Here is a 26,613-nt window from a genome sequence, read left to right as displayed (position 1 = left end):
GCCACTATGAGTTAAATGCTTTACAATAGATGTTGTGGATGGATTGAAATGGATGGATGAAACAGATCTGGCAGATAAGAAGCGTGAAGGAGAAAATAATAACTGCACACACATGCTACTTCCATGCAACTTCATCTGCAGTAAGACAGATGTGTGCAATCATAGATATATATAGATCCCTCTGAATATAACATAAGTCACACCTGCGCGAGTCCTTGTGTACAACGTTTTCATTCAGTACCAAAATGACTAAAAGACTGTTACTATGGAGATTTGCAGAACTGTGGCAAGTGTGGTGCCTACACACACAACAGAACAAGAAGAACAAGAGTTCAGCTTCATCGCCCGAACAAAAAGAGCACTAGAGAAAATCTGCTGATACAATGAGCTCACAAAGAGACACAAAAAATCATTGGATGACCAAATTACTAGCATTGAGGTAATGAGATAATGAGTAGTAGTTGTGTTACTTCCCCCTGGGAGAATAGACAGCACAGCCCAGGGACTCAACCGGTGCATTGGAGGCACTGCTGTGTAATCCACCACTTTTCAATTCCACCAGCAGAGTTTTTCAACAGGAAGGAATTTCCTTTAACTCAGCAAAGACAACGTCATGCTGTACATCCCATGTGTAAGAGAGACGGCGGCTGTGGTCACAAGAGAAATTGAGTCATAGTAGAATTATGTTGCCTATTCAATGGTCCTAGTCGTCATGGAAACTGCAGAGCCGACAAAAAGCGTTAACCCTCTGAACCCTCCGTTTTGGGGCGTTTTTCGTTCTGGTCAGATTTTGCTCTCTGGGGCCTCGTTTGCAGCTCTAACGTGTAGGTTATGCATCTCTATGGAAACAGCACAACCACGGCTAGAAGGCATACGAGCCAGAAATAACATGAGAATAATACAAAATATCTTCTGTGGAGTAAAACAGTTACCGTGGCATACATTTAAAAAATAAGGTATGGCCATTAATCTAAGTATTGATATAGAACGCGGTCGGTGTGAAAGAAAGCCCACAAAAATGAGTTGACAGAATACAAAATACCCCTCTATCTATCTCTGTCTTGTACTTGCCGTCTTTTGTGCTGGCAGCAATTGCTAATGATCAACTTCACGGAAGCGTTGACCTTTTGGTCCTCTCTTATTCCTGGTCTCTCTTCCTGTTAGTCTGTCTCTCCCGTGAGCCTTTTTCTGGCACCTGATTGACAAAGATGTAATATAGAAAAAAGTTATTGGATTAAGCAAGAAATGTTCTGCTTGTTCCTCACATGCCTTTGTATTAAGAGAAACAATCAATCACCTTACATAATGTTACAGCATGCTTTTCATCAGTCACAAGCTGCGGACTGTAAAAATAACCGCACTTCCTCCAACGGAAGCTGACCTTGCAAAACTGACACAGATATCTCACATTTCAATGAGATCACATTCCTTCTTCTTTGTTCACATGCTGACACCAGAGAAAATATGACACAGGCAACGTGGGCACTGCAAGGGCTTCATAGCAAAGACGGCGCTTACTCACCAGGCCATTAAAGGAACGGCTAGTGGGTGGGCACATGGACGCACTTCAGTCTGTCTCATGTCGATGCCAATGCTGAGACAGAGCACCTAGAGGTGGCGACAGGGTCCAGAGAGAGTATCCGTGGATGAGGCAGAGCACGACTGTGCGACTCCGCTGAGACGTTAGGCGTGTGGGAGACGGGGAGGTGTGAAGCGCTGGTCCCGGGTGCGATGCTGAATGCGGTGCTAAGGGAGAAAGGTCCTCGCGCTCATTTGGCGTCATTAAGAAAATCTGACTAGACGGGAGGATGATCGGAAAGAGACAACAAATCCCAATGAATCCCAAGTCTTTTATTAAAAACAAACAAAGTATAAATAAAACATCATTTTGAACATTGTATTTGTGACAGTTAATATAAATGCCCAAATATCACTCGTCGATGAGGAGGTTGATGAGGGGCGTCCTGGGGGAGAGGACCGCTCTCTTGATGCGGCGGCCTCCAAGAAGCTTCTGTCCAAACGGGCTCTCCATGATGAGCTGCTGCACCCGCTCACAGTCTTTGGAAACCTGCTGAGGCACCGTCACGGTGCCGCAGGCCTTGTTGTTTATCTGAGGGTGAGAAATGAGTGCAGAAGTAGATACGATTCTTATTTGTTCTGTTCAATCGGTCCCCTTTAACAAAATCGCCATCTGAAAAGAACTTCTGCCATGTCAGACTTTACCCGAACTCTTCCTGAAATAGAAGGCCCAAAATAACAGGCTCCACCTCTCCTTCATATTTATATAGGAAACACTTAAAACACATAGTTAGTGGTAGGTATGGGGAGGGCACCCAGTCCTGTAATGTTCTGAAGCATGTGTGCACACAGTGGATGTGATCTCTGGGAGTGGTTGTAAAGTCATGGTGTGTGCGTGCGTGCGAGTGTGTGTGTGTGTGTGTGTGACAGATCCTAAGCCTTGGTCTCCCTTCCAGTACAAACCCAAGTACGTGATTAGACGACAGAGGGAATCGAGGCTCCCTCCGCAGGGCCGAGCATCCCCACAACAGAGAGTCTGAAGTAAAACCAACATCAACGTCACAAGTGAAGTGTGCATTCACGTGCGTGTGTGTTTGCATTCGGGATCCAGCGTTTGCATGTGTGCTGCCTGGATCTGATCCAAACGTTTGCCTCCCTGCTGGATGTTCTGAGTGACGCTGCCAAGCCGAGGGCATTCGCTATTTGAGGGATCGAGCTCACAAGTGGAGAGAAAGTCCCAGGAAATGAGAGTGAGACAGCAACAGCGAGTCAAAGGATCCCGGCGGCTCGGTTGCTGCCTTTTATCGACCCACTTGTCTATTTAGCCTAAAACATACCACGGGACATGCCGACACACACACACACACACACAGACACACACAGGGTAATCATAGACTGTGCCGGGAAATTATAGACTACAAATGTAATCACGGGCTGAAGACTTCAGGGTGGAGAGTTTGAGTGAAAACCGTAGTCGATGCGAGATCAAACGTGACTGAATACAGCAATTGATGAAGTTATGTATAAATAATGATCACAGAGCCGAGTGAAATCGTTTAAACAAAACCAAGAGTTTTGTTTGTTTTCGTGCTGGAAAACCATGTTTCTTCGGTCTTGGCGGCAAACAGATGCAACAGTTAGATGTGGGTGTTTGCGTTGGCTCCTACCAGTACAGACAGCTGCACAAAGTCGGGGACCTGCAGGTATTCAGGGTCCACTGTTGGCCAAGACTGTTGCAGGACGTTTCCTCCCTGCCGGAGAAGCCCGCCGAGGGGGTTCTTCACCTGACAAAGACCTGTTGGGAGACCCGGGATGACAGACGTGAGAAATATATCAAAGATATCTGCTTCTACACCCAAGAGATGCTTTATTGTGCGGAGGCTCTCTCAAACAGCCATCACACCAACTCAGAAGAAAAGTAAATGGGTTGTCTGTCTTAATGAGTCAAAACATGATTCGGGACAACTTATGTTTTCCTTTATGTAGAGAAAAGGTTTCATCATGACGGATCAGACAACGGCCCTCCATCCCGTGTCCGGACTTTCATTTAAACCAGCAACAGTGAACTAACTGAGGACACTTGATTCTCACTTTCAGCCACACATGGAAATGTCACACTGTCTTAACAGCTGTTGATCGGCTACCTGCTGGGCTTTAGAGCAACTGATACAACTTTCTCTTACAGACATTAGAAGTATGATCATTATACCACAAACTGCACATAATGTGCATGTAACTTACCACAAGGGGACTCCCTTGATATTATTACTCTAAAGTAACTCTATAGTACGAGTGCAGAGTGGAATTGTTTGTGTGTCACCAACCTGCCCAGAGTTCAGAAGCCAGGTGAGGAGTCATGGGTGCGATCATCAGAACCAGCGCAGCCAGAGCTTCCTCAAACTCCTCACTGTGCTGCACCACCTTGACCGTCGCACTCTGAACACAAACGGGTAAAAATGCCACTTCCAAACTGTCGAGCTTCAAACGATGAAGGTGAGATCTTTATTTCAGGGAGCCGCGGGGCTCACTCACCGTCAGTGTATTGGTGAGTCCCATCAGACGAGAAATTGCCGCGTTGAAGAGGAAGTCCTCTGTGAAGTAAGAGGTCACCTGGAAATACAGGTAACACAAGCCCAAAGCAGACTGATGTTACTGATGTGGACAAAGCGCAGGCTCCAACCCGCTCGGCTTTCGTTACAGATGTCACGTAGCATCGGCATTTGCAAAAAATGAAATATTCTCAGGATATTCTCGAGTTCTACCGGATCTGGCAGCCCTTTTTTGAAACCTTCAATAAACTGCACTAATCCTCCCACAAATCAACTTTTTTGTCTCACTCCATCCTTCATATAAATGAAGGTATTGCAGGAATCAGGAATCAGGAATCAGGAAACATTTATTGGCCAAAATATGTCAAACATACAAGGAATTTGTCTTGGCGGTTAGTGCGCGACAGTAGACAGACAAGACAACAGTGCACAGGTAATAAAATAAAGTGGAACGAAATGCTAATGCAATGGGTTAGTAAGAATAAGGCTAAGGCTATGGGTTAGTAAAAAAACAAGGGAATAAAGTTAAACAAATTTTAAATATTAAAAAGTTAAAAAGAAAAGTATTAAGCATAAAGTGCACTAACAAACAAGTAACAGACAAGAGACAAAGTGACAAGTGACAAAGTGATGAATTGCAGTTAAAGTGGCATGTGCAGTGTGAGGGGGAGTGACCGGTGGAGTGTTATAGTCAGGCGGTGGGGGACCGGGCTCTGTTGATGAGCCCGACTGCCGACGGGAAGAAACTGTTCGTGTGGCGGGAGGTCGTAGTCCTGATGGACCTCAGCCTCCTGCCATATGGAAGGGGCACAAACAGTTTATGTCCGGGGTGGGAGGGGTCGGCCGCGATCTTTTTAGCTCGCTTCAGAGACCTGGAAGCGAACAAGTCCTGCAGGGACGGCAGATTGCAGCCGATCACCCTCTCTGCAGAGCGGATGACACGCTGCAGCCTGCCCTTGTCCTTGGCTGTGGCTGCAGCGTACCAGACGGTGATGGAGGAGCAGAGGATGGACTCGATGATGACCGTGTAGAAGTGGACCAGAAGTGGACCATCATCGTCTTTGGCAGGTTGCATTGTTAAACATTGATGTGTTTTATTCATATTTCGTTATGTCTTGTTTTCAAGTCTGTACTTATAATATTTCTTATTTATGAAGAAATTAGAAATATTGGAATTTATGGTCCTCTTTAAAAAAATAAAATAAAAAGAGTTTCAAAGAAAGGACACAATGGAGGAGGCCCACCTCCTGTTATAACCATGTGAGCTGGTTGAAACACATAGCATGTCAACATTGCCCTGCTTAGCCTTCCGGGAAGAACAACTAGTTTGGGAAAGCCAAAGGGAGCAGGAGGTCGATCACCGAGGCTTTTCTGAGGCACAGATCAAACGAAAGCCTTGGCTTTGGGGTCTTATGGCAGACAGCTAGAGGTCTTTCAAAAAGACCATCCCTAGGGGGGAAGAGGGAGAATCAAACCCGGCAGCCAAAGGAGGCTATTTAAGGAGTGAGAGGCGACGGAGAGCCTTTAAAATCAATTTCCATTGCCTCTTTCTTTCCTCTCTGGGTTTCAGGTTGCAATAGATGTTCAGCTTTGGATGGAAAGGCTGAAACTTTTAACTAGCTGTGTAACGGGTGACACATTAGCTGGAATGCTCTCAGACCTTGCAGCTGTTAAAATAACACATCTTATAATGCATGGCAACATTGCAAGCTATCGCAGAATAACAAATAAATGTTTTAAAGTGCAAAAATAGTAGAAGAAATTCAAATCAAAATAGACCAAATTGAAAGCTGCAATGGAGTGATTCACTCATCCAATTGAAGGAAGACAGAAAAAATAATGTGCGCCCATTACGGACCACTACTAATAGCAAAAGCAATATTTAAATGTTGAAAATATGCAATGCAATATTTGGATATTTTCAGCCATTTATTCCAACTGCTCTAAGAGCATACCTCTTGAATAGTGTAGTTCTTATTCTCCCAGATCTTCTTTGTCTCTGCCAGCTCTTTCTTTTTCAGCAGGGAGGGACTGGGGACGTCTCCGAGTTGCCGAGCTCCCCTCAGCTTGGTCACCAGACTCCAGAGGCGACACTGCCATCGCAGGACACCAGGGAGAGCATCCGCTGAGGTGGTGAACACACACAGACGAGAAAGATATTACAGTGTAACATACGGGGGGCAAAATGCCTCAAGAATTGACTTCGAAAACAAACAAACAAACTTTGCACAAAAACCAATTATGGCGTCGCGACACGAGCCAATGATGCTAAATGATGACACGCGGTGTCGGTGTGATCGTGCGGCGGCGTCGCGGCTCACTCTTGACATTCCAGAGGATGTCCTGTTCAGGTGGTGCGGCGTAAAGGGTGTAGAGTCGAACCGTGCCCACGCCGTACTGCTGCACCACCTCCTGGGGGTCGAGCCCGTTGTGTTTGGACTTGCTCATCTTCTCCCATGACACCTCAACGCGACCGCCGCCATGCACCACCGGCTCCTTGTCTGGAATACGGAGAACAGGAGTCAAAGGTGAGATATAGAAGGACAATTTTTTTTTATTGTTTCCCACCAGCTCCAGTTTGATTTCAATGAGTGAAATACAATAGAAAGAAAAATATTAGAGGTTCAGTTAATCGGAGTTTATGACAACACCATCTTCTATTCTCTTCATCCACAGAGGCAGAATATATCTTTTGTCCCTTCACATTTGTTGTGGTTTGATTTAGTCACTAAGTAACTAGTGAACGTGTCAATAAACATAGGGGGGGGACCGCTTTTCGCAGCACAAAAGGGGTAGTAGGGACATTGATTTAACTGCACACTACGATGAAAAACAAAAATGTTGTCTTGACTGCTCATTTGTTCTCATTTCTTTTTGCAGATGTGTCAGACTAACAAACACCCTACAGATGCAGGAAGCTTTGTACCTGTGAAGTCTATTTCCTCTCTCTTTAGGTACTGGCCGCTGTCTGCCAGTTTAAAAGTCTGGCCCTTGATCAGACCCTGGACCAGCAGCTTCCAAAAAGGCTCCCTAAAAAATACAGGAGGGAGGATTAACACACAGCCGTGATCGAGCCCAGCGAAAGCGGATAAAGCAAAGTGTGGCGTACCTGTGAGCGACGAGACCCTGATCCTTGCAGAAGTGACAGAGGAAGCGAGCGTAGTACAAGTGCATGACGGCGTGCTCCTTCCCTCCGATGTACACGTCCACGGGCAGCCAGCGATCAGCTAGGTGGCGCTCAAACGGCCTGCAGGGAAAGAGCAGGTGGCGGGGAGCCGTGTCGGGAAGCCGCCTCTGAGTTTACAGTATTAAGAGATATGCTAACAACGAAAGCTTCTGTTTGTGGGAGACTACTGGGATATTTATTCCTTGCACTGCACTTCCTAGAGACAGAAATGCATTCACTGACGTTTTCATTCCCTTTGTTGGATGTAAAAATGTAGTTATCATTCTCTTGAATGATCCACACTGCTCTTACCAACTACAGATTGGACCGCTGTTTATGAATTTCTTTTAAAAGGTGATGACATAAGCAACTTACACTACAGTTTGCTGATAGAAAGTATGTCAACATACTCTTCACCCACATTTGGTCACACAGCTCTAGTTTTTTGTGCATCATCCACACACACGGCCACTTCCTCTAGGGGGCAGGCTGAATCTGACACACCAGGATCCAGGGATGAAACAAGCAGAAGCATCCTGAAGCCTCCTCTTATCTCACTGGCTACATAAAAAAAAAAAAAAAATCTAGTTGATTAATATGGGTTTTAAATGTGGCGATGAAGGCTTCCTCGTAAAGTATTTGTGGGGGAAAATAATCTGAATCGTAACTGGATTTTCCTTCAGATTTTGAGCGACGTGTTGAGCCTGACGGGCATGATGGTCGGCGGCGGCTGGGATTTCACCTCATGATACATCTTGAGGGCTCTCTTCTATCTGTGTGCGTCAGCCTTTCACACCAGTCATTACTCTCCTCTCCGGCTGATGGTGTCGAAGGATAACGGAGGCACGTACAAAGGTTATGAGCTCACACGGCTGAAATAATTCACCCATTTTCTTCCTCCTTCTTGCTTCCTACTTTCATCGCTTCCCCTTGTGTGCATTAGGGACACGAGGCGCAGCAGGCTGACTGAAATGCACAAATAGTGTAATTGCCTTTTCTGTTGTACCGTAATCTGTCCTGCTAAGAAATTTGATGGGGAGAGCGGTCACCCTCCTCTTAAAGCGGCTTTTCAGCAAGGTCAGTGCAGTGTTTTGTTGAGCTCAGGCTATCGCCCCGATCCCGGCAGGCGACACCCACGGCTCCATAATCTGTATTGGCAGGGAATGCAAGTTCCAGGAAAGTATCTGCGTTTGTGTGTGGGACTGTGTGAGTGTACACGGGCAGTGTATGCAGGTCTTAAACAAGGAGGTGGGCATAATTGTGCACTCAAGAACAATTTAGGAAAAAACACCAACGTGTGCAAGTGTGTGAGTGAGAGAGACAAGTTTCTGCTGGTATAGGAGAGGTTTTTTTTTATATCTAAACATAGATATGAATATCCACCCACTGCAGAGGAAAGAGCCTTCTATTCTTTTCATTTCATTTGAACAACAGAGAGTCTAATTAAGATCTATGGAATTTGGGCTAAAACCTGCCTGAGTGCGGCCAAACATCTGCAAGTGTGTGTACATTCTTTTGGAGAGTAAAACACGGTTGAAAAACAAGAAACTGAAATACCTGTCTGTGTTATGAGGGTCCGTGTACCTAAGGTAATACCAGGCAGAGTCCACAAAGGTGTCCATGGTGTCCGTCTCCCTCCTGGCTGAGCCCTTACATCTGAGACAAAGAAAGACAGCAGAGGCGCCACCAAAATCAATATTAGGCCGAGGAATTTGAATGCGAACAAATGAACAATCTCTGTTTGTGTGCATGAAGCTGGCTTCATCTGGACGTTTGGGGTCATTTCCCGGCGGAGCAGCCCAGCGGAGGCCAGACTGGCACCCGAGCACCGTCCCTGTGCCCTGACTAACCGGCTGTGCTAACAGGGAGCGAACTGGCAGGCAGAACACGAGATCATGCATTTGTGTTGGAAATGCCACTTCGTGCCTCTCTCTGTCCAAACCAATCAGCACGTGGGTGCGTAATCTGCCAACATCACTCTCGCGATGGAGAAGAGGACATTTGGAAAGAAAACGGAGAAAAGAGATTTTTTTTTTTGTTCAGTATTAAAGTACGCAATGAAACGTGGGAAAGCGCCTTTTTAATTTATAATGAGTCTCAATGGGGTTGAAATCAGTGTCTTAGAAAGATAAACAGAAGCAAAGCTCTGAGCTTTAGTGAGTGCAACAGAGCAGGTATCGTATCCTGGACCTTATGGGATATATCTGTTACACTGACACTTACAGTTACAGTTTTGTTAATAGCACACTCACTAACGCAGACACACACCACTCGACCACCTACCATACCAGTCTATAATAAGGCACTGATGAGGAGGTATGAGCTGAAGGTTGCCTAGCAACAAGGCTAAGTTGTAGCAAGGTGAATATTTGAAGGTCAGGTGTTATCGCATACCATAAAAACCCAGCAATATAACAAAAGAACAGAACAATAGAAGAAAAAAAAGAAAACAGTTTGTGCCAATTTTCCCACTTCTCTCACACCAGATTGGCCAATCAGAGGCCAGATGTGGTCATTTGACAGGCAGGCTGAAAGAGGCTAGAGTTTGACTGCTGCAGATGAAATTAGACACCACACAGAGGTACTCTCTCTAAAGATGGCCCCTCTTTAAGCCATGAAAGGAGCCTAACAACAACAGTAAGTGACTTTGTATGAAGACACCTGCAAACCCTGAATGTGTGTTTGCAGGACGAGCCAGAAAGAGCCAAAAGGCTCTCAAACAGATGAGACAGAGAGGCGGCTGCCAACTCTGTAACGACCCTTCCCATAGAAAATAGTCCTCCACCTGCTTTGCAAATGTGTGTGCGTGTGTGTGTGCTGTGCTAAATCTCTCTTAACCTGTGAATTCGTGGAACAACACACACCTGCATACACACCGTCTGTGTCTGGGCTAAGCCGAGGCAGGGATTCAGTCGGCGGGCCAATTTCCTGAGGTGCAGACCGTCGTGGACGAGATGAGCATAAAGAAAGTGACTTGCTCGCAGAGAAATAAAACTCCATTTCTGCCGCCCATCTTCCATCCCCCTGCTCAACTCTCAAACAGTAATTGGACATGGTTGATGGTTGAAGGGAACAAATTTCTGCAGGAACTTGACAACGGAGGCGAGATGGGGATTGAGGAGTTAACCGCGTCCTGACGATTATAGCCATCAATCACTGCTGCTTTATGGAAGCTTTAGGGAAGAGACCGAACACATCTGATGACTTGTGCCATCTGCGGCTGAGAGGGCCCTTGTTTTAATCAACATGGTGCAACGAAGATGATTAGTCTCATTCAGAGAGGAATTCCCATGTCAGCGCGGGACTTGGGAGACGTCGGCTGAGTAGGCATCCTCAAACATTTTCATAAATATTCACTGAGATGACTCCTTTGTGTGTGTGTGTGTGTGTGTGTGTGTGTGTGTGTGTGTGTGTGTGTGTGTGTGTGTGTGTGTAATTACCCTGTACAAAAGGTTAATGTGTGTGCCTGCATGTTCATTATTTTTGCGTGTCCCACGAGGCGCAGCTGGCTTATGTAACCCCCATCATCATCATCATCATCATCATCATCATTATCTCATGCTGCTGCTGTCACAGATGCCACTCATTACATCACAAATTATTAAATCACAAAATTCGCAGGCTCGCTCTCCATGCTGTGTGTTCTCGTAAAGCCGTCAATCCAAATCTGTGAGGTTTGGTTTAAACAACCTCATTGGACGGAACCATGGGGCCAAAAGGTGGTGCCCTAGTCTTATAAATCTATGTTGATAATCCCATTTTATTTTATGCTCCTAAATAACCAAACCCGCTCCTGGCAGATTGCAACACCACATTTAAAATGTTTTGAAAGGTCCAAACACTGGTTTGTGTTTCCACATTCTTACCTGGGACACCTGCAGTTGACCCAGTCATGCGCAGCCTCCAGTGGCGATGCACCCTTTCCTTTAAAGGACGGCATCTTTGGTAGCGTAACTGGTAACTCGTCTTCCGGGACAGCAACCGGACCACACGACCCACAATGCACTACGGGGATGGGTGTTCCCCAGTATCTCTGCCTCGATATCAACCAGTCCCTGAGCTTGGAGCTGGTAAGGTGGCCGCCAACCTTCTGCTCACTCGCCTTCTGTGTAATGGCGTCAAATGCCTGCTCTCTGGTCAGGCCTGAGAACTACGGAGAACAAAGGAAACATTGGCGTTGAGTTCTCAAATCCTGCAGAAGTCATGGAAGAAGCGGTACCGTACAGACCTCATCAGAGTTGATCAGTGTTTGTTTCCCATCTTCATCACTCGTCAGCACAGTCGTACACCTCAGATTCAGAGCTCTGGCCAAAGATAGATCCTCCTCTCTACAATCTGGGACACCTGTCAGAAGGAGATGCAGCACCAATATGTAACGGAAAAACATGCACACACGCATAATTGATTTCATGAGAGAATACAAAAAAAACAAATAACTCTCAGCATGTTGGGATGCGACTATTTGTTAACGATCCCCCGGGCTCCACCTCCCCTGTGTGAGACAAACACTCACTGTGTTCACATCATCATCATTTGCTGAATGGTAAAGACATGTTCAAAGTGCAAGTTTAATGTTAATATTAACGCAGCAACGTTTGTACAATCAAATCCTCCTCAAAAAAGTATTTCTGTTTCTCAACTTTATTCATTTTTGTCAGGTAGAGCTATAATTAACTCCAATAAGGGACAAGGATTGTTCATTTCATCAATGAACATCCTTTCATTGATGTTCGTTCCAGTCAGCTTCCGTCTATAATAGCAGCTCAGCGACGAATACAAATCACTCGGTGACCCTCAAACCCCAACTACACACCTACGCACACTAATAACTCACCGATCACAGATTCCAGATGGCCATCAAACGCCTCCTCGCGGGATATGACCAGGGGAACCTCCAGGCCGGTAAACAGGTTTTTAGCAGTGACTTCTGTGAGGCAGTCTGGAGAGCAGATCGCAGGGGGGGGGGGGCATGAGAGGGTGGGCAGCGAGGGGAGCTCATTGCAATCATTCACCACTCACACAAAGACAACAACATTTAAGGAAATCCCAAACAACATATGTATACATATATAGAGATCTGGTCACCTCTTCGATGGCCCAGAGAGAAATGTAGTTCCTTCTTCATTACATTACATTACATTACAGGTCATTTAGCAGACGCTTTTATCCAAAGCGACTTACATTACACTTTAAACCTATGGCTTTCCACATTTTGCCCGGGGAGCAATTATGGGTTAGGTGTCTTGCTCAGGGACACATTCTTCATAAGTAAATTAATTATGCCGCCGATATAGGGAAAATCTGAATGTGCCCCCCCCCCCCTCTTTTGTACAATGCCGGACATAAACACAGAAGGGCATTAGAGGTGCTCACCTTTGCCTGGCTGAAAGGCTTTCTCCAAAGCCGAACGCACCGAGCTTCTGCCGTGCAGCAGCCTGTGGGAGGGCAGGATGGCCACGTAAGCCGCTCCGAACACCGTCTCCGGGGAGGAGCAGTAGGCCGAGAGGTTCTCCCCCGACTCCTCCCCGTTCACCTGGGAGACAAGAGAAGATGCAGTGTAATAGTGATACCTGTACCGTTCCAGATGCACAGAAGACAATTTAATGAGGGGGAGCATTTGTATTAAACACATTGCACGGCGGGCTTCAGTAACTTCAAATATATACTGGATTACAACTGTTGGTAAAGAAGCATTGTTTGTTTTGAAATACTGAATTGTAATAAGACAATCCGATCATTTAGTTAATGCAGAAAAGTACTCTTTTCTCCATTTCAAATAATGTTCAAATATTCAACCCTTGCGACCATCCATCAATCAATCATGTTCATCAGCAATACATACAACTGTTTCTGCAAAGAAGACTCCAGCCCATCAGAGGCAGAGAACAGCGGGGCTTTGCGGATAAGAGAGCCCTTCAACATATGCTAAGAACTGCTAGTGTGTTATTGGTTAAACTAACGTTGCCAACATCACTCTAGTTTTCAGTAAAAGCCAAGGACATGCTTCTATGGATGACAACACTTTGCATTCAGGCAATGCTTCGTGCTTGATTGCGTACGCCGTAGCAGGGAAGGAACGTGACTTGGTCTCCTTGTATGCCGACTGAACCTTGGACCGTGAAGCTACAGCCGCTTTGTTGTAGTCTTGTTTTTTTTGTAGATCAGATGTAGCACAGCTGATTCAAGGCATCAATAGGCCGTAATGGTTATTGTCACCTTGTGAAGAGTATTTGTCAAAGAATAAATGATTACCAAATGATATGGTACATTTTCGGCTGAAGCCTTTACATGCAACATGTGACGTGCCTAACTCTTAGATACATAATTAGGCTACAATGTCTTTAATCTTATAATTATTTATAGATGGCATACTCATTCTAGGGTGTTCTGGGTAATGAGTATATGTCATGTTGTAGAAGAGATACTGATACATATCTTCAGCCCTCCGGAGGGATAATTCAGTTCAGAGTTCCTGTGACAACGTATGATGATGTAATATGAGACAAGGAGCCATCCAATTAACTTAATGGCCCCTGGTTTTAACTTTAATTACGCATTCAGCCAGAGAAACACCCTCTCATACGCCTAAAGACACAAAAAACACTCTCACATCTTCTCACAGACTTTCCTCTATAAATGAGGGACTCACTTGAACAACCATTTTTCTGGCTTTTCCAAGGAGTACTGTACTTTAATTAGGGTGCTCATGGGTCTCTCATTGGGCTTTTTGCAAAAAGACAAGACATATGAAGAGCTTAATATGGCTTTTGGATGTGTCACATCCTGTGATGGGGTAAACGGCCACCTGCAGATCGATGCCTGCGCTGAATTAGAACAACAAAGTCACGTTTTCTTTTAATGTTTTGGTGCAGGATTTTGATGAGGAATACATAAATAAACAGAGGAATCCGAAATAACGCAGGCAATCAATGCTTTGGGACAAGGATGAGGAACCGAGGCTGGGAAGCGGGAAGAACAGAGGTGGAGAGGTGGGAAGAGGTTGAGAGATTGGAGGGAAGTGAGGATGATGAATGAATAAAATGTGAGAAGGGGGAAGGAGACCGAGATTCACCTTGAGCTTGAAATCGAAGTAGCAGCCGGTGCAATCTCCAATCCAGTTTGCCTGCATGGCTTTGACACCATACCATTCTGGAAGGTCTGCCAGGGAGTCCAGGAGAGGCTGGAGAAAGCGAGACAAATTAACTCACAACTTTACTTCTTTGTACGGGTTAAGAAAAGGGCACATTTTCCACTTGACTGTGGAAAACAGACCAGTTTTGAAGGGTGGGAGTGTCGTCTGGGATAGTACAATTGACATTCAACTCAATATCGCCTCTTTCAAGTCCTGGCCAATTAATTTTGGCAAAGCAGCAGAGCCGACCAGGTCACATTATGCAGACAAAGAGGGATTTTTTAAAATCCTGACCTCCAATCCCCTGCTTCCTTTGATACCACCAGGCAATCGTCTTTAAAGTGCACACACTCATACATACACAACAACAGTTATTCTGTATGATTAAAGGAAGCTATGCATATCAACAAGGCTGAGGTCAAAAAGCCACAGCTGGGCTGAGGCTGGAGATGTTAAAACTCTCCATTTCCTTCCCTGTCCGTCACAATCTATCCCCCCAAATCCCCCTTACTGTGCCGATCGGCATGCAGCACCTCGGCCCGGCAATATCAATACAAACATAAACGCTGCTCTATAGCACGGCCATCGAGCGTCTCCGTGGTGGATTTGCTGCAGAGTGGCATTAAAACAGAGAATCAGTGTCAGCGCGAAGGCGACGCAGCAAAACTAAAACATTACCAGCAATAAAAACCGGAGCGCAATGACAAACTAATAGAGGCTCTGACAGCGAGGCAGTAAGATATACTCTGGCACAGATGCAGGAGTAACTGAAAGATGTACAGCGAGGACAGGAGTCGCCATGGCAACCAAGAAAAGCATGAGAGAAAAAAGGGGATGGTAAAGCAATAAGCAAGGCTTTGATGGGTGTGCGTGTGTTACGGTGAGAGAGAGAGACACCTAGTAAAATGACAATAATGACACAATGCATCGTAACTAAAGGTTCAGGGTATTGAGTCGGCAACCTCAAATTCACCCGTTGCTACCCTCATATTTGAGAAACCACACAATAACTCCTCAGTTTGTGATTCATTTAGATGTAAGAGCAGTGTAATGGACAAGCGCCATGTTTGCGTGAGAGCAACCAGTGTGATTGTGCATGAAATTGAAAAGGTGATCATTTTGCATCCTGCATGCTCCACTTGCAGAAAATAAATAAAATCCATCTTAGTAATAATATGCATGTCATCTGTGTCCTGGAGCCAACAACAGGGTTCCCACGTGGGAGGAAACTGTCCGTGGAGCGTGGAACAACCTGACAGCTGAATAAATACTGTCTGAAGTTAATGTTGTCTAACTGACTCGAACACGTGTACGGGCAAGCCGAGGAGCGCACACGCGGGGAAATCGATCCAATTACAAGCCGCCGCCAATTCACGCGGCCCTCCTTTCGCTCCATCTGTCTCTCTCACTTCTTTTCTCGAACACCTTCCTCTTCCTTCCTTCCTTCCTTCCTTCCCACTTCGCTCTCCGGCAAGAGAAAATTAGAAATGCATGAACACATTGTGACGGGTAGGCTGATTCCGCCGCCTCTCACACCTCCGACATGGACAAGCCTGGTCGACTTCAGCACCGCGGCTAAAACGGGTTGACGTCCACGAATTGATGTTTTCATCAAAATAAAAAAAACATTGGGAGGTTGATTTAAATAAAGACCGCAGAAAGGATGTTTTGGATGGTTTAACTCATTTCATTCACTGTTCTCCCTCTTCTCACAGCGCAGAGGAGGCTTTTAGATTGATTTCACACCTCCTGAACAGACGTGGGTCTCTGTTCTTCCAAAACATTATGACACGCACAGCATCACGTGTTTCATTATAATGTAAACTGAATGTCAGGAAATTGTTGTTTTTTTATTGTTTCATCCAAGTCTGCTATGAACAAATTCTAATAATAATGAAAATCAGCTGTAGAACAAAATAAATATATATATATAAAATATATGTATCATAAAATTCTACCAGAAGGAGAAAAGCCTCCAATCTGGCAGCGGGGCTGTGCGGCGCAGCAGAGCTGGAGCTTCTCATCAGCCGGGCCAGGCCGCCTGGAGCCGTCACTCAGACTCCGCTGGTCTCTACTTGGTTTGTAGACTCTTAAGAAAGACGACGTCCAGGGGTCTGATTGCTGAACGAGAGATGCCGGGCTGGTCCTACTGAAGTATCAGCCATGATTGTTATCAGAGGGGTCCGCTGCTCGTTTTGGCCCTCACGAAGCTGCTGGCCAGCCAGTCAGACCCGCCATTTGTCACACACACACACACACACACACACACACACACACACACACACACACACACACACACACACCAAAGCCGTACCTTGGCATAGTTTGTAGTCTTGATGAACCATTGTGTGAGCAGCTTCTGCTCCACCAGGGCACCAGACCTCCAGGAGCAGCCATTTTCATCCACCTGCTCATCGGCCAGCACCGTCTGATCCACAGGGTCCCAGTTCACCATTGCCTGGTCAGATAAAAGCACAAATTTAAACGAAACCACTCACAAACACTGCGCTCAGGAAGCAGTTTGGATTTAATAGTGGCTCCGAGGGCTTCTGTCAAGGTTGTCCCGTTTGATTAGACACCATCAAAGGGCTTCTACCAAGGCTTTTAAGTTCATACATCTTCTTCCAGGAGTAACGAGCGAGCCGCTTCAATCATTCCTGTAACAGTCAGCGATCTTGAACCTAAAACTAATCATATTATTCCCTTCAAAAGAAAACCAGGATAAGCACTTTAGTCAAAAGCCATTCCTACCTCTTTCTGATATGCAAGTCCTGCTTCAAAGAGCTTGACAAAAAGATACTGAGTCCACCTGTAGTAGTCTGGAAGGCAAGTGGTCACTTCCTGTCAGAGAGAAAAAAGCCAGAGACATGTCAGCCCTCATGAGGCGTGACGCACACGCAAAAGACCAAAGGCAGGAGACCAGCCTGCGTTCCTGCTCACCCGGTCCCAGTTGAAGCAAAGGCCGAGGCTGTCCAGCTGCTCCCGCATGGACTGGATATTACTGAGGGGGCAGCACACGGGGTACGGTTGGTATGAACAATGAGCAATCTGAAGAACACATGTGACGTTTCACTCACCTTTTGGTCCATTCCTCTGGGTCGAGTCCTCGCTCTATGGCCGCGTTTTCAGCTGGAAGTCCAAAAGCATCCCAACCCATTGGATTCAACACCTGCAGATGTGGTTTTGTATCAGTGGGGAAATTGCTCAAATGTGTTGATAATTGATTCGTTTCTGGGCGTAGAAAATAAAATATTCCCCGTTATTCATTATTTGGGATATTTTATAGGATAAAAATATCAAATGTGCAACAGATTAACCCTAATAACTCTGTTTGAAGTTTGCAACAAATTGACTGGACATTGTACACATGTTTAAAGACGAGGTGGGTACTTAACCGAAAAGTCCACAACCTATAAATGTAATACTTTTACTCCCTAAATTGTTGAAAGGTCTACATGTACACTGGGGTCTTCATGCAGTCTATTGGACGATCGCATGCTGCTGAAGGAGTTGTGATATCACACAATCTGGCTCTTATTTAAACATGTTTAAATGAGTATCAAAGTAGGATTCTGGCAAAAATAATTTAGGATACAATTAGCTTAGTGTGTGCTCGATTTACGCTCCCTCTCGCCCCCGGTTCCCTTTGTCTTTATGTATTTATGTCCTTCCCACTGTCCTCTGAACAACGGACACCCCCTGTATCGATGGATGGGAGCAGTCTGGTGAGGCTTGGCCTGAGCCGCCGTCTTTGTTTCCCTGCTTACAGAGCTCGGGTGTGTATGAACACAGGAGATATTCACTCGCTTTGACAAGAGAAGCGTTAACTGTAAAATCTAAAAAGGTTTCATTACAGGAGATAAATAATTCTCCAAAATGGCCCCAGATTCCCCTGACTGCAGCACACGTTGATAATGTCTCTGCTGTGATGTCTCCTCCATAACATTTAGTAGCTGATGCATCCAACTACCATCCCCATGTAATTGCAGCCGCTACATGATTTAAAGGCTAAGCTAAGAATGGAAGAGCAGGACAGTTTGCATGTGAGCCTTCGATCACTTAGTGAGCCGTTTTACACACAAGTTCCTTAACAACGTCACAATCCACCGGCACATCCTCCCTTTGTTTGCTTTCCCGCTCCGATATTGCGTCCACATCGCCTTCCAGCACCCACTCTCCTCAACATGAATCCTTGTCAAAGTCCTCAGTCTTTCACTCGGCTTTGTTCCCCCCCCCCCGTCTCCTGTGTGTTTCTGCTCGCATAGAGTAACGAGACGAAAGCTCCCGAGTGGAAAGACGTGAGTGAAGTAGGAGACGCAGAGTGACAAGGCGTCGAGGACTGGAGAAGATCATCGCGCGGACTCCAGCGGGTCTGATGTTACCGACTAAACGGTATCCTTGGTAACTGCCTCATTTGTAAAGACAAGTACTGAATGGTATTAGGCTCAGCACCACTGTGACTACTCAGAAGGCACAATGAGAGCGAGGCACAGGCCAATATTAGCCTACTGCATGGAAGGAAAACACTCACCTCAACGCTACTATGGTGCTTATTCAGCGCAAATACTCACACACACTAAAGTAAGACAGTGCTAATGAAGCACCGGCTGTTATGGACAAGGCCGCTCATGGCTTCAGCTCCACTTTATCCCCCCGAGTCCACGCAAAGAGAACGCACGTTTCAGAGGCTGAGTGACAAGAGGCGGTGGAAGATGGACGTGGGAGTCAGTTTAGGCACATTCATGACAATCTGCCCGCTGTTATGTGGGGCGCCGTCGGGCGCCAAGCTCCAAGATCCTCGCGCTGACTACAAGGAGGCCAGGGAGCGTTTGGTGACTGGACCCGCGAATGTGAGGCCACCGTGCGAGTGGACGCCCACGCAGCTCTGGCTAGAAGCGAACGCGCCATCTGCGGCAGCTCTAGCATGTCTCTGTTTTAATGGAGTCTGACCAGACGCTGGCAAATTGCTGTAATGTTCAGCTCTGCGCCGCGGTACACAGGAGCCCACGTGCACAAGCAACAGGGCAACGGGGGAGAGCAAAGGACTAGAAGAAGAGATTTTTCATTAGGATCACAGAAGTTGATTTTGGTCTCTGTGGGTTTCGTGGTATATAGCCACGCGTATTGTAAACGCACAACAATTTATTTTGAAAAAAGAAAAATGACTGAGATTTCTGCCTCCAACCGAAATAGTTAAATGGGATTTAGTTTCTCCTTTTCACAACATGGAAAAGGAGAAACCAGCAGGGCCTTTTCACCAGGTGAGCTGTGGACACATGGAAAGTAGTCCTTTTTCTTATTTAACAGTCATCCAATATCTCTTTAAAGCCCAGAAAATAACTTTGAATCGACCATGTGCCTTCCTTAATTAACTAGTGAATAGAGCAGCATGTGTGCATTCAGCGGAACAAGGTTCGCTTTCTGACAGATGTTGAGGAAAAGCACACTCCTGTGCCAGAAGCAGTTGTCACTCATGTGAAGCAAAGTGTTTCTGCTCAGGGACGGACCAGACAGAAGCAGAAGGGAAGAAATCCAGCGGGAAAATATAAAAAAGCGAGCGGTTTGTCACAGAATCAGCTCCTTGTCAGTGACGACAGGGATGGATGATGATGATGATGACAAGGACCGACAAATGAACTGATCCTAGGTTGTTGGCATCATGTCCAAAGGTGTGTGTGTGTGTGTGTGTGTGTGTGTGTGTGTGTGTGTGTGTGTGTGTGTGTGTGCAGTGATCCATCTGACAGAACACTAGTTACAGCTTCATCAACAGCAGCGGTTTACAGGACTCACACAGAGGGCCGAATATTGACTCCAAGATAATTGAGTGTGGATTTAAGCTTTATTGATGCATGTTGTCAATTTACAAGAACTAGGATAGTCTATTGCTATATTTTGTTATTTATTTGCAATAGATCTTTTTTGTTTGCAGAAAACTTCTATTAAGTCAGCTTAATGAAAAATTGAAATAGTGAATTATCAACTTACACAATTTATTTCTTCTAAATATTTTAAAGCAAAAAGCAAGTAATATCAGATCAGTCAATACTGTATGATGTTATGTACCTAATATAGCGATCTTCATCAGGTCTACATGAAAAAATTCCATCTGTAACATCATGGGAACAGCCAATATCCAAACATTTTCAAACCTTTGAACCAGCACAAGAAAGCTATTATATATATAAACTACGCTCCCCAAAGTGCCTCTGAGGAAGACACAGCCACTGTGATTTTGGGAAGAAATATTTTTGGCCATTATGGCATCACGACAGGGTTTGCTAAGTATCATTCCACTTATCAAAAGTAGCATCAAAGAGGTGTTTTTCAAACACTGGAAAACCGTTTAAAGTAGGCTCAATGGAACGCCACCAGGACCCTGAAACGAAAGCAGCTAAATGGAATCTAGCCGTCATTTTATAACTTACCTTCGTCCTTTTTTTTTTTTAACTGTGATGAGTGGAAATGATTTCCATCAAAAGAGCCTTCAAACTCGTTTACCTTCAACTCTAAGCACTGAAAATGAAACTTCATTATTGTACTTGAAGTTGCTCATTTGAGGTAAAGCCGTTTACAGGGAGCGGACGTACCTGACGGCCTCTCATCCTCTGGAAGTGGCCGATAGTGTCACTGATGGTATACACTCGTACGTGTCCCATGTGCAGTCGCCCTGATGGGTACGGGAACATGGAGAGGACGTAAAACTTCTCCTTGTTGGAACTCTGTAAAAAAAAAAAAAAAAAATCTGAGCGTATCTGAGAAACCTCAACAACGAGGACAGGAACAATAGCCTGACGCATGCAGAGCGAGAGCGCTGCCCGACTTCTGGTGTGTTACTGTACGAGCTGATTATTCCTAATCTACACCGAGGCGCCACAGTGAGCGCACAGTGAGCGCTGCGTGGTTACACCCAGCCGTACACGACTACAGGAAACCCAAGTCTCGAATTTCCCAATACAATTCATTAGGGACCATGGCTGTCACGAATGCACTTAATCAATGTCGGTGTGTCTCAGACATCCGCACGGTCGAACCATTAGGATATATAATCAGCTCGAGCTGCAAGGGGCCAGCGCCAGTAATAGCCGGGAACGCTTAATGACCTATTCTGTATTTCTCTTTGAAGCAAAAGGCTGAAGGTGTTTCCAATGCGTACACAGAGAAGGAATCCGGGGTGCATTCATCTCACCCGAACCAGTGATGATGAATAAGGGGCCGACCTAAACAGGTTCTGGTTTTAGATTGTAAAACGGGTTTACTCTGAAGAGGAGAAACCTGTTTATTCGTAACGCGCCTCATTACACAATCATAAGACCTAAAACATATCTGCAATTATGGTGATCATCTCATAACCGTGCAAAGTTGTTCTTTCGGGCAGAAAGAAAAAGTATCTGGTGGTTCCTCTCACATTTTGCATGTTGCTGCTTTCTTTCTCTATTCTGTATATATGTTCCAATATTGTGCTGAAAGGTCAATGAAAGTCAATGGATCATCTTCAACATTAATGAATGTCTACAGTAGTTAATATTTGTATATTTTCTGTCTGAAACAAGAATATTTCATTTTTCAGAGATTATGATTCATCCAGGTTTCTGAAGCCCCTACATGACACACACACACACACACACACACACACACACACACACACATAACTAGTGTATCAGACTATGACTCTATTTGGCTTCTCGCCTTCTGTCACCAGACTAAAGACGGCAGGAAACTGCATTAGTAGTAAAAGGCCCACTTACCTCCTCCAGCGCGTCATTCCGGCACTGTGACATAATCCGTGGTTGCCACCATTCTTCCAGTCTGACTCGGGTCTCCGTTTTATAAGCCGTCTCCCACACTCCCGTCTCACTGAACAGGTTGCGGGTTCTGGGGGACCAGAGGCAGACGACTGGGCGCAGGAGGCCGTAGCTGATGTGGCCGGACCGGGAAGCAGCCAGCGGGCACAGAACCAGCCTTCTCACTGACGCCTGCATGGCTCCTACAACGCGGAGACGTGGGGAATTTACTTGAAATCATCACATTAGGAAAACATTTAGTCTATTAATCGATTATCAAAAAGTTAATCAACAATAATTACAGTTGTATACGGTTAAAAAAAAAATCACATACACATTGACATAATCAAAAATGAAAACAATTTTGATGCAGCACTCGAACTGTTATACATAACAAGGACTTAAAACCCTGAACCCTCAGAGACAGCATGTAATCATGTCACCATGACAACGCAAACAAATGTGATGTACAACTGAGGGTCTATGTTCAGTCCCTGATTTGTACGTCCTCCAGGCTCTGTCCACACAAGATGAGGTGATTTCAAATTGTGTTTTTACTGCTTTTCGTCAAAACGGCTTCCATGGCTAAAAATTATATTTGTTAGTTCCATCTCCAATCCTTGCTTTTTCTGTGTAAATTGAATATGACACACGTGCTGTCCAGTCTTTGCATCTCCACGCTTTATTCAACGTCACATTGCTGTGATGACTTGTGGGTAATTAACGCTAATCTACCGCTTACTTGACTGAAAGGGCTCATAAAGTAATACATCGATAATCATCCACAACTAGTCGCTGTAAGTTTTATGCTTCTTTGCGTCAAACATCTGGGCCCCTCTGATTCAGCATTATCACCGTAATCATGTCCCGAAAACGACGACACTCAACGTCAACAGTCAGCAGGGTCCATGAGCTCGGAGCTCACGTGAATCCACCTGAGAGCCCGGAGACCAAAAGCTGTTCTTTGCATCACGTCACTCACACAACGGCTGGGATATGGGAGGCTTATTCAGCGTGATGAGATTATGCTCGGCTCTGGACAGGCTGCCCCCGTTACACTGCCTGCCAGCCCAGATGTGAGGTTGACATTTTCAATCTACTGATCATTCACTCATTTCTCTGCTCCAAATCCGCGGGTTCATATACTTTTTGGATTTCGGGGAATGAACTGCTCCTCTGTTTGTGTCACAGCAGCACACAAAATTACCAACAAGCAAATGCTCTTCAAAAAAAGATTTAGCCTGTTTTACATGAGCACGGCAGCGAGGCTGCACTTCACTTTGGCTTATGTGGGTCAAACATTCAACTGCATGTAACAATAAAACAATTTGACCTAAATGTGTCTTCTATGCAACACACACAGACAGTTTCTAAGGCAACAGTCAACTGCTGTAAACCTGACCAGTCAAGAGAATATGATCACAGCAGTGACGCATCTGAATCTCAGACAGCAAGAGCTCAAAAGACGCTGTGGAGGAAGTGATAGTCTGCACGCCCTGGTACCGGAGAAAAAGATGGAATAAAGGTAAATAAAAAGGAGGATTGTTTGTTCATCTAAACCTGGGGGGAGAACTCAACTCTTGGATTCACTCAGCCTGAAACTGCAGCTCTCCACATTATTTAGCAAGAATCCGACATGGATTTACTGACAGATCTTTAGCGGGATAACTTTTGTTTTTTTCTTGACAGAATTACTGTAAAACCTGTGGAGTGAGCACCCTCCTCTTTGCCACCACCCAGCTGGGGGTGATGTGTTTTTCACTATATTCTCTGGAGTATAACCAGAGGCTGGCGGAGCCGAGCACTCAAGGTTGTGTGCATCTCTAAAAGGTGCAAGTGAGTGGGCTGAGCCGAGAGACGGAGGAGACGTTTCTATGGTGACTTAGTTCATCCATTGGGGTTTCTCTTGTGACTGAAATCTGCAAACCGGAAGTTGGTTCACTGTAATAGAGGACATCTTTCTCTGAACATCTGTATTATCTAATTCCAATTATGCTGTAGTGCTTCAGCTTTTATGGGGCACCAACTGAAATGTCATGGCTTGTAATAGTTGTTAAAAGAAGGGTTTTTTTCTATCAGTACAAAAACTCATGTATTATATTTGTGCCTGTAGTTGGGCGATCATAAAGTCCTGTGCTAAAATTTCACTTTTAATAATTAACAAAACAGAAACGACGAAGTCCTGACAGATTGACTAAAAAAATAATCCAGAAAATTGGGAAAACACCAAATGTTACCTGATTCTTCAAAAGCATTTGCTTGTTTAGTCTGTTTTGTTTTTTGAAGTGCAATTTCATTCATTTATGTAAATTGAATAATGCACAGTTGCACCACTATAATAAATAACACCTTAAATGAAAAAATCTATACTGAAATATTTAGCAAAAAATATGGAGCTTGGTCCTGTATCACAGCCCACAGTCAAGACACTCCAATGAGCTGCAATCAATGACAATCTCTTTACCTCTGGATCACGATTCTGAACATTGAAATGATGTTGCATACTTCTGCAGGCTGGGCAGTCACATATAAAAAAGGAGTTGTCAGGCACTTTAAGTACTCTGATTGGTTTACATCTGATCGCACAAACATATTGAAAACACACGTGATTAACCTTGAACCGTGCAGCACGAATGGAGCACGTCCCCGTTGGTCAGCACGGCGCTGCCTGGGCTGTTTACACACAGGGACCACGTCCAGGACACTACGACAGGCTGCATATCTTTATGCTAGCATGACATTATAAGGAGCAGAGCAGCTAGTTGAAGATACAACGCAAGTTAGAGCTGTAGCGGTGTCGTGGAGTTTAAACGTTAAATGACTTGTTTCCTGGTTGACTTCTCATTCTGTCAGCTGGTCGGATCACAATGGAAGATTTAACGTTACGTTTAAAAGAAACCGCCTACCGTTGTGTTTCCTGGTTTATTTAAGTGTTGTGGTCGTAGGGACATTAATCCAACAGTCCATGATATGAAAGTCACACTTGTGCTTTTAAATACGGTCTAATCGATCCGTTCCTTCGGATCACGTCTTCGCTATAGGCGTCGCCATCTTGGATTTCAACTCAACTTTATCAACACTGCGCGCGTCGACAAGGACAAAACATCTCCTGTACCAGGATGTATTTAGACGTTTTATGAGGACCAACAACAAATTTCTGTCCACTTTGTGACTTTATCATTTTCAAACTCCTTTGGATAAATGTCTGATTACCAGAGCTTCATTGATGCTTTCAGTTATTCCAGTGAGGAAGGTCTCCAGCTTGTAACCGTATCATCCTTTATTCTTTTCCTATCTTTACAATTTTATTTATTATTTAATTCCACTAAAATCACTGTACACATACACAGAAAACTGTTTTTCAGGCATAAATAACCAAAATATGCAAATTTGACAAGCAAATTACTTGACATTCAATAGTCTCATTTTCGTTTGTTATTTATTATAAAAATTATATATTCATTATTTAAGAACAACAATATATTATCTCGCCCGAAGTTGGCTGGGATTGACTCCAGCCATCTTTCATCAAGGATCCCACTGAAAATATAATTAAACTATATCCAAGCAAAATATTATCGTTTAAACTCATGATTTTTTTTAATTGAAAATTTGTAAATCAACTCTATTCCCACAAAGGGAGAATTTCCATGAACAATAACTGAAATAGTTAACAAATTAGCTGATATCATACTTGGTATCTGGAGGGTAACTACAGTATATCTTTGATTTACTCTCAGTCAGTGATTGCTGACTGAGAGAACTCCTTTACTACCTCTTATCTTCATCACATAACCGAGGAGCTCTGAGGAGGAACGCGGAGGGGCGGTGTCTCATCAGAGACCTCCCTGTGGCTCTCACCTTCGATCTGAGTAGAAGCGATGAAGGAAGAAGTCTGAGCCGATGAGGGGAGAGAAAAAGAGGGGTGGGGGGTCATTAGCAGGAGATGGAGCTCCTCAGTTCCTGACGTCAGAGAGATAAACCCGGGGCTCTGCTCTGGCCGACCGTCGTGTATCAGAGTTAAGTGGGCGCCTCTGTTCAATGCACAGACAGGAGGTGGCTGAAGAGGAGGAACTAGAGAGGGTAACGAGTTTTTGACACAGTTTAGACACCAACACTCTACATGCAGCCGTATATGTGTCTGCAGATGCAGGCTGGTTCTCTCTTCATCATTTTCACAGTAAACAGAGGACTGCAAATACTAAATAATTTATTACATATTCAAATTTGAAATTCATGCCAAAATGGACACATTTGGAGGAAATGGTCCACATCTTTCAGCTGGGAGAAGTGATTTATAGCATGTATATGGATGACCTGATTGTACTGATTGGACAGATGATCAGTAAATAAGAACCATTTTAACCATTTGATTCCAGCCACAGACTATTGTTGCATATCTGTTTCTGTGAGTATCTTCACTGACACTGCAATATTGTTTTATTTGATAGTCGGGTGCACAACATA

At 44.8% G+C, this 26,613-nt stretch overlaps 1 protein-coding gene across 1 annotated transcript; it reads right to left on the bottom strand.

The window, feature by feature from the left end:
- Window positions 1-1,830: 1,830 nt before the first annotated feature.
- On the bottom strand, window positions 1,831-25,234 carry lars2 (leucyl-tRNA synthetase 2, mitochondrial). Its single transcript, XM_040165882.2, has 21 exons — window positions 25,053-25,234; window positions 22,111-22,349; window positions 20,953-21,084; window positions 17,443-17,534; window positions 17,306-17,366; window positions 17,117-17,206; window positions 16,680-16,823; window positions 14,306-14,413; window positions 12,607-12,766; window positions 12,068-12,172; window positions 11,462-11,577; window positions 11,100-11,383; window positions 8,791-8,889; window positions 7,177-7,314; window positions 6,994-7,097; window positions 6,389-6,568; window positions 6,023-6,192; window positions 4,051-4,128; window positions 3,843-3,954; window positions 3,186-3,313; window positions 1,831-2,110 (listed from the first exon to the last, which is right to left on the bottom strand). Exons 2-21 carry the CDS (start codon window positions 22,342-22,344, stop codon window positions 1,931-1,933), a joined length of 2,715 nt encoding a protein of 904 aa, XP_040021816.2. The 5' UTR covers window positions 22,345-22,349; window positions 25,053-25,234; the 3' UTR covers window positions 1,831-1,930.
- Window positions 25,235-26,613: the final 1,379 nt, after the last annotated feature.

The sequence above is a fragment of the Gasterosteus aculeatus genome, chromosome 20 (genome assembly GCF_964276395.1).
Source record: "Gasterosteus aculeatus chromosome 20, fGasAcu3.hap1.1, whole genome shotgun sequence".
Taxonomy (NCBI): domain Eukaryota; kingdom Metazoa; phylum Chordata; class Actinopteri; order Perciformes; family Gasterosteidae; genus Gasterosteus; species Gasterosteus aculeatus.
The sequence above is the reverse complement of the archived record's forward strand: the minus strand, read 5'-3'. Positions and strand labels throughout refer to the sequence as shown.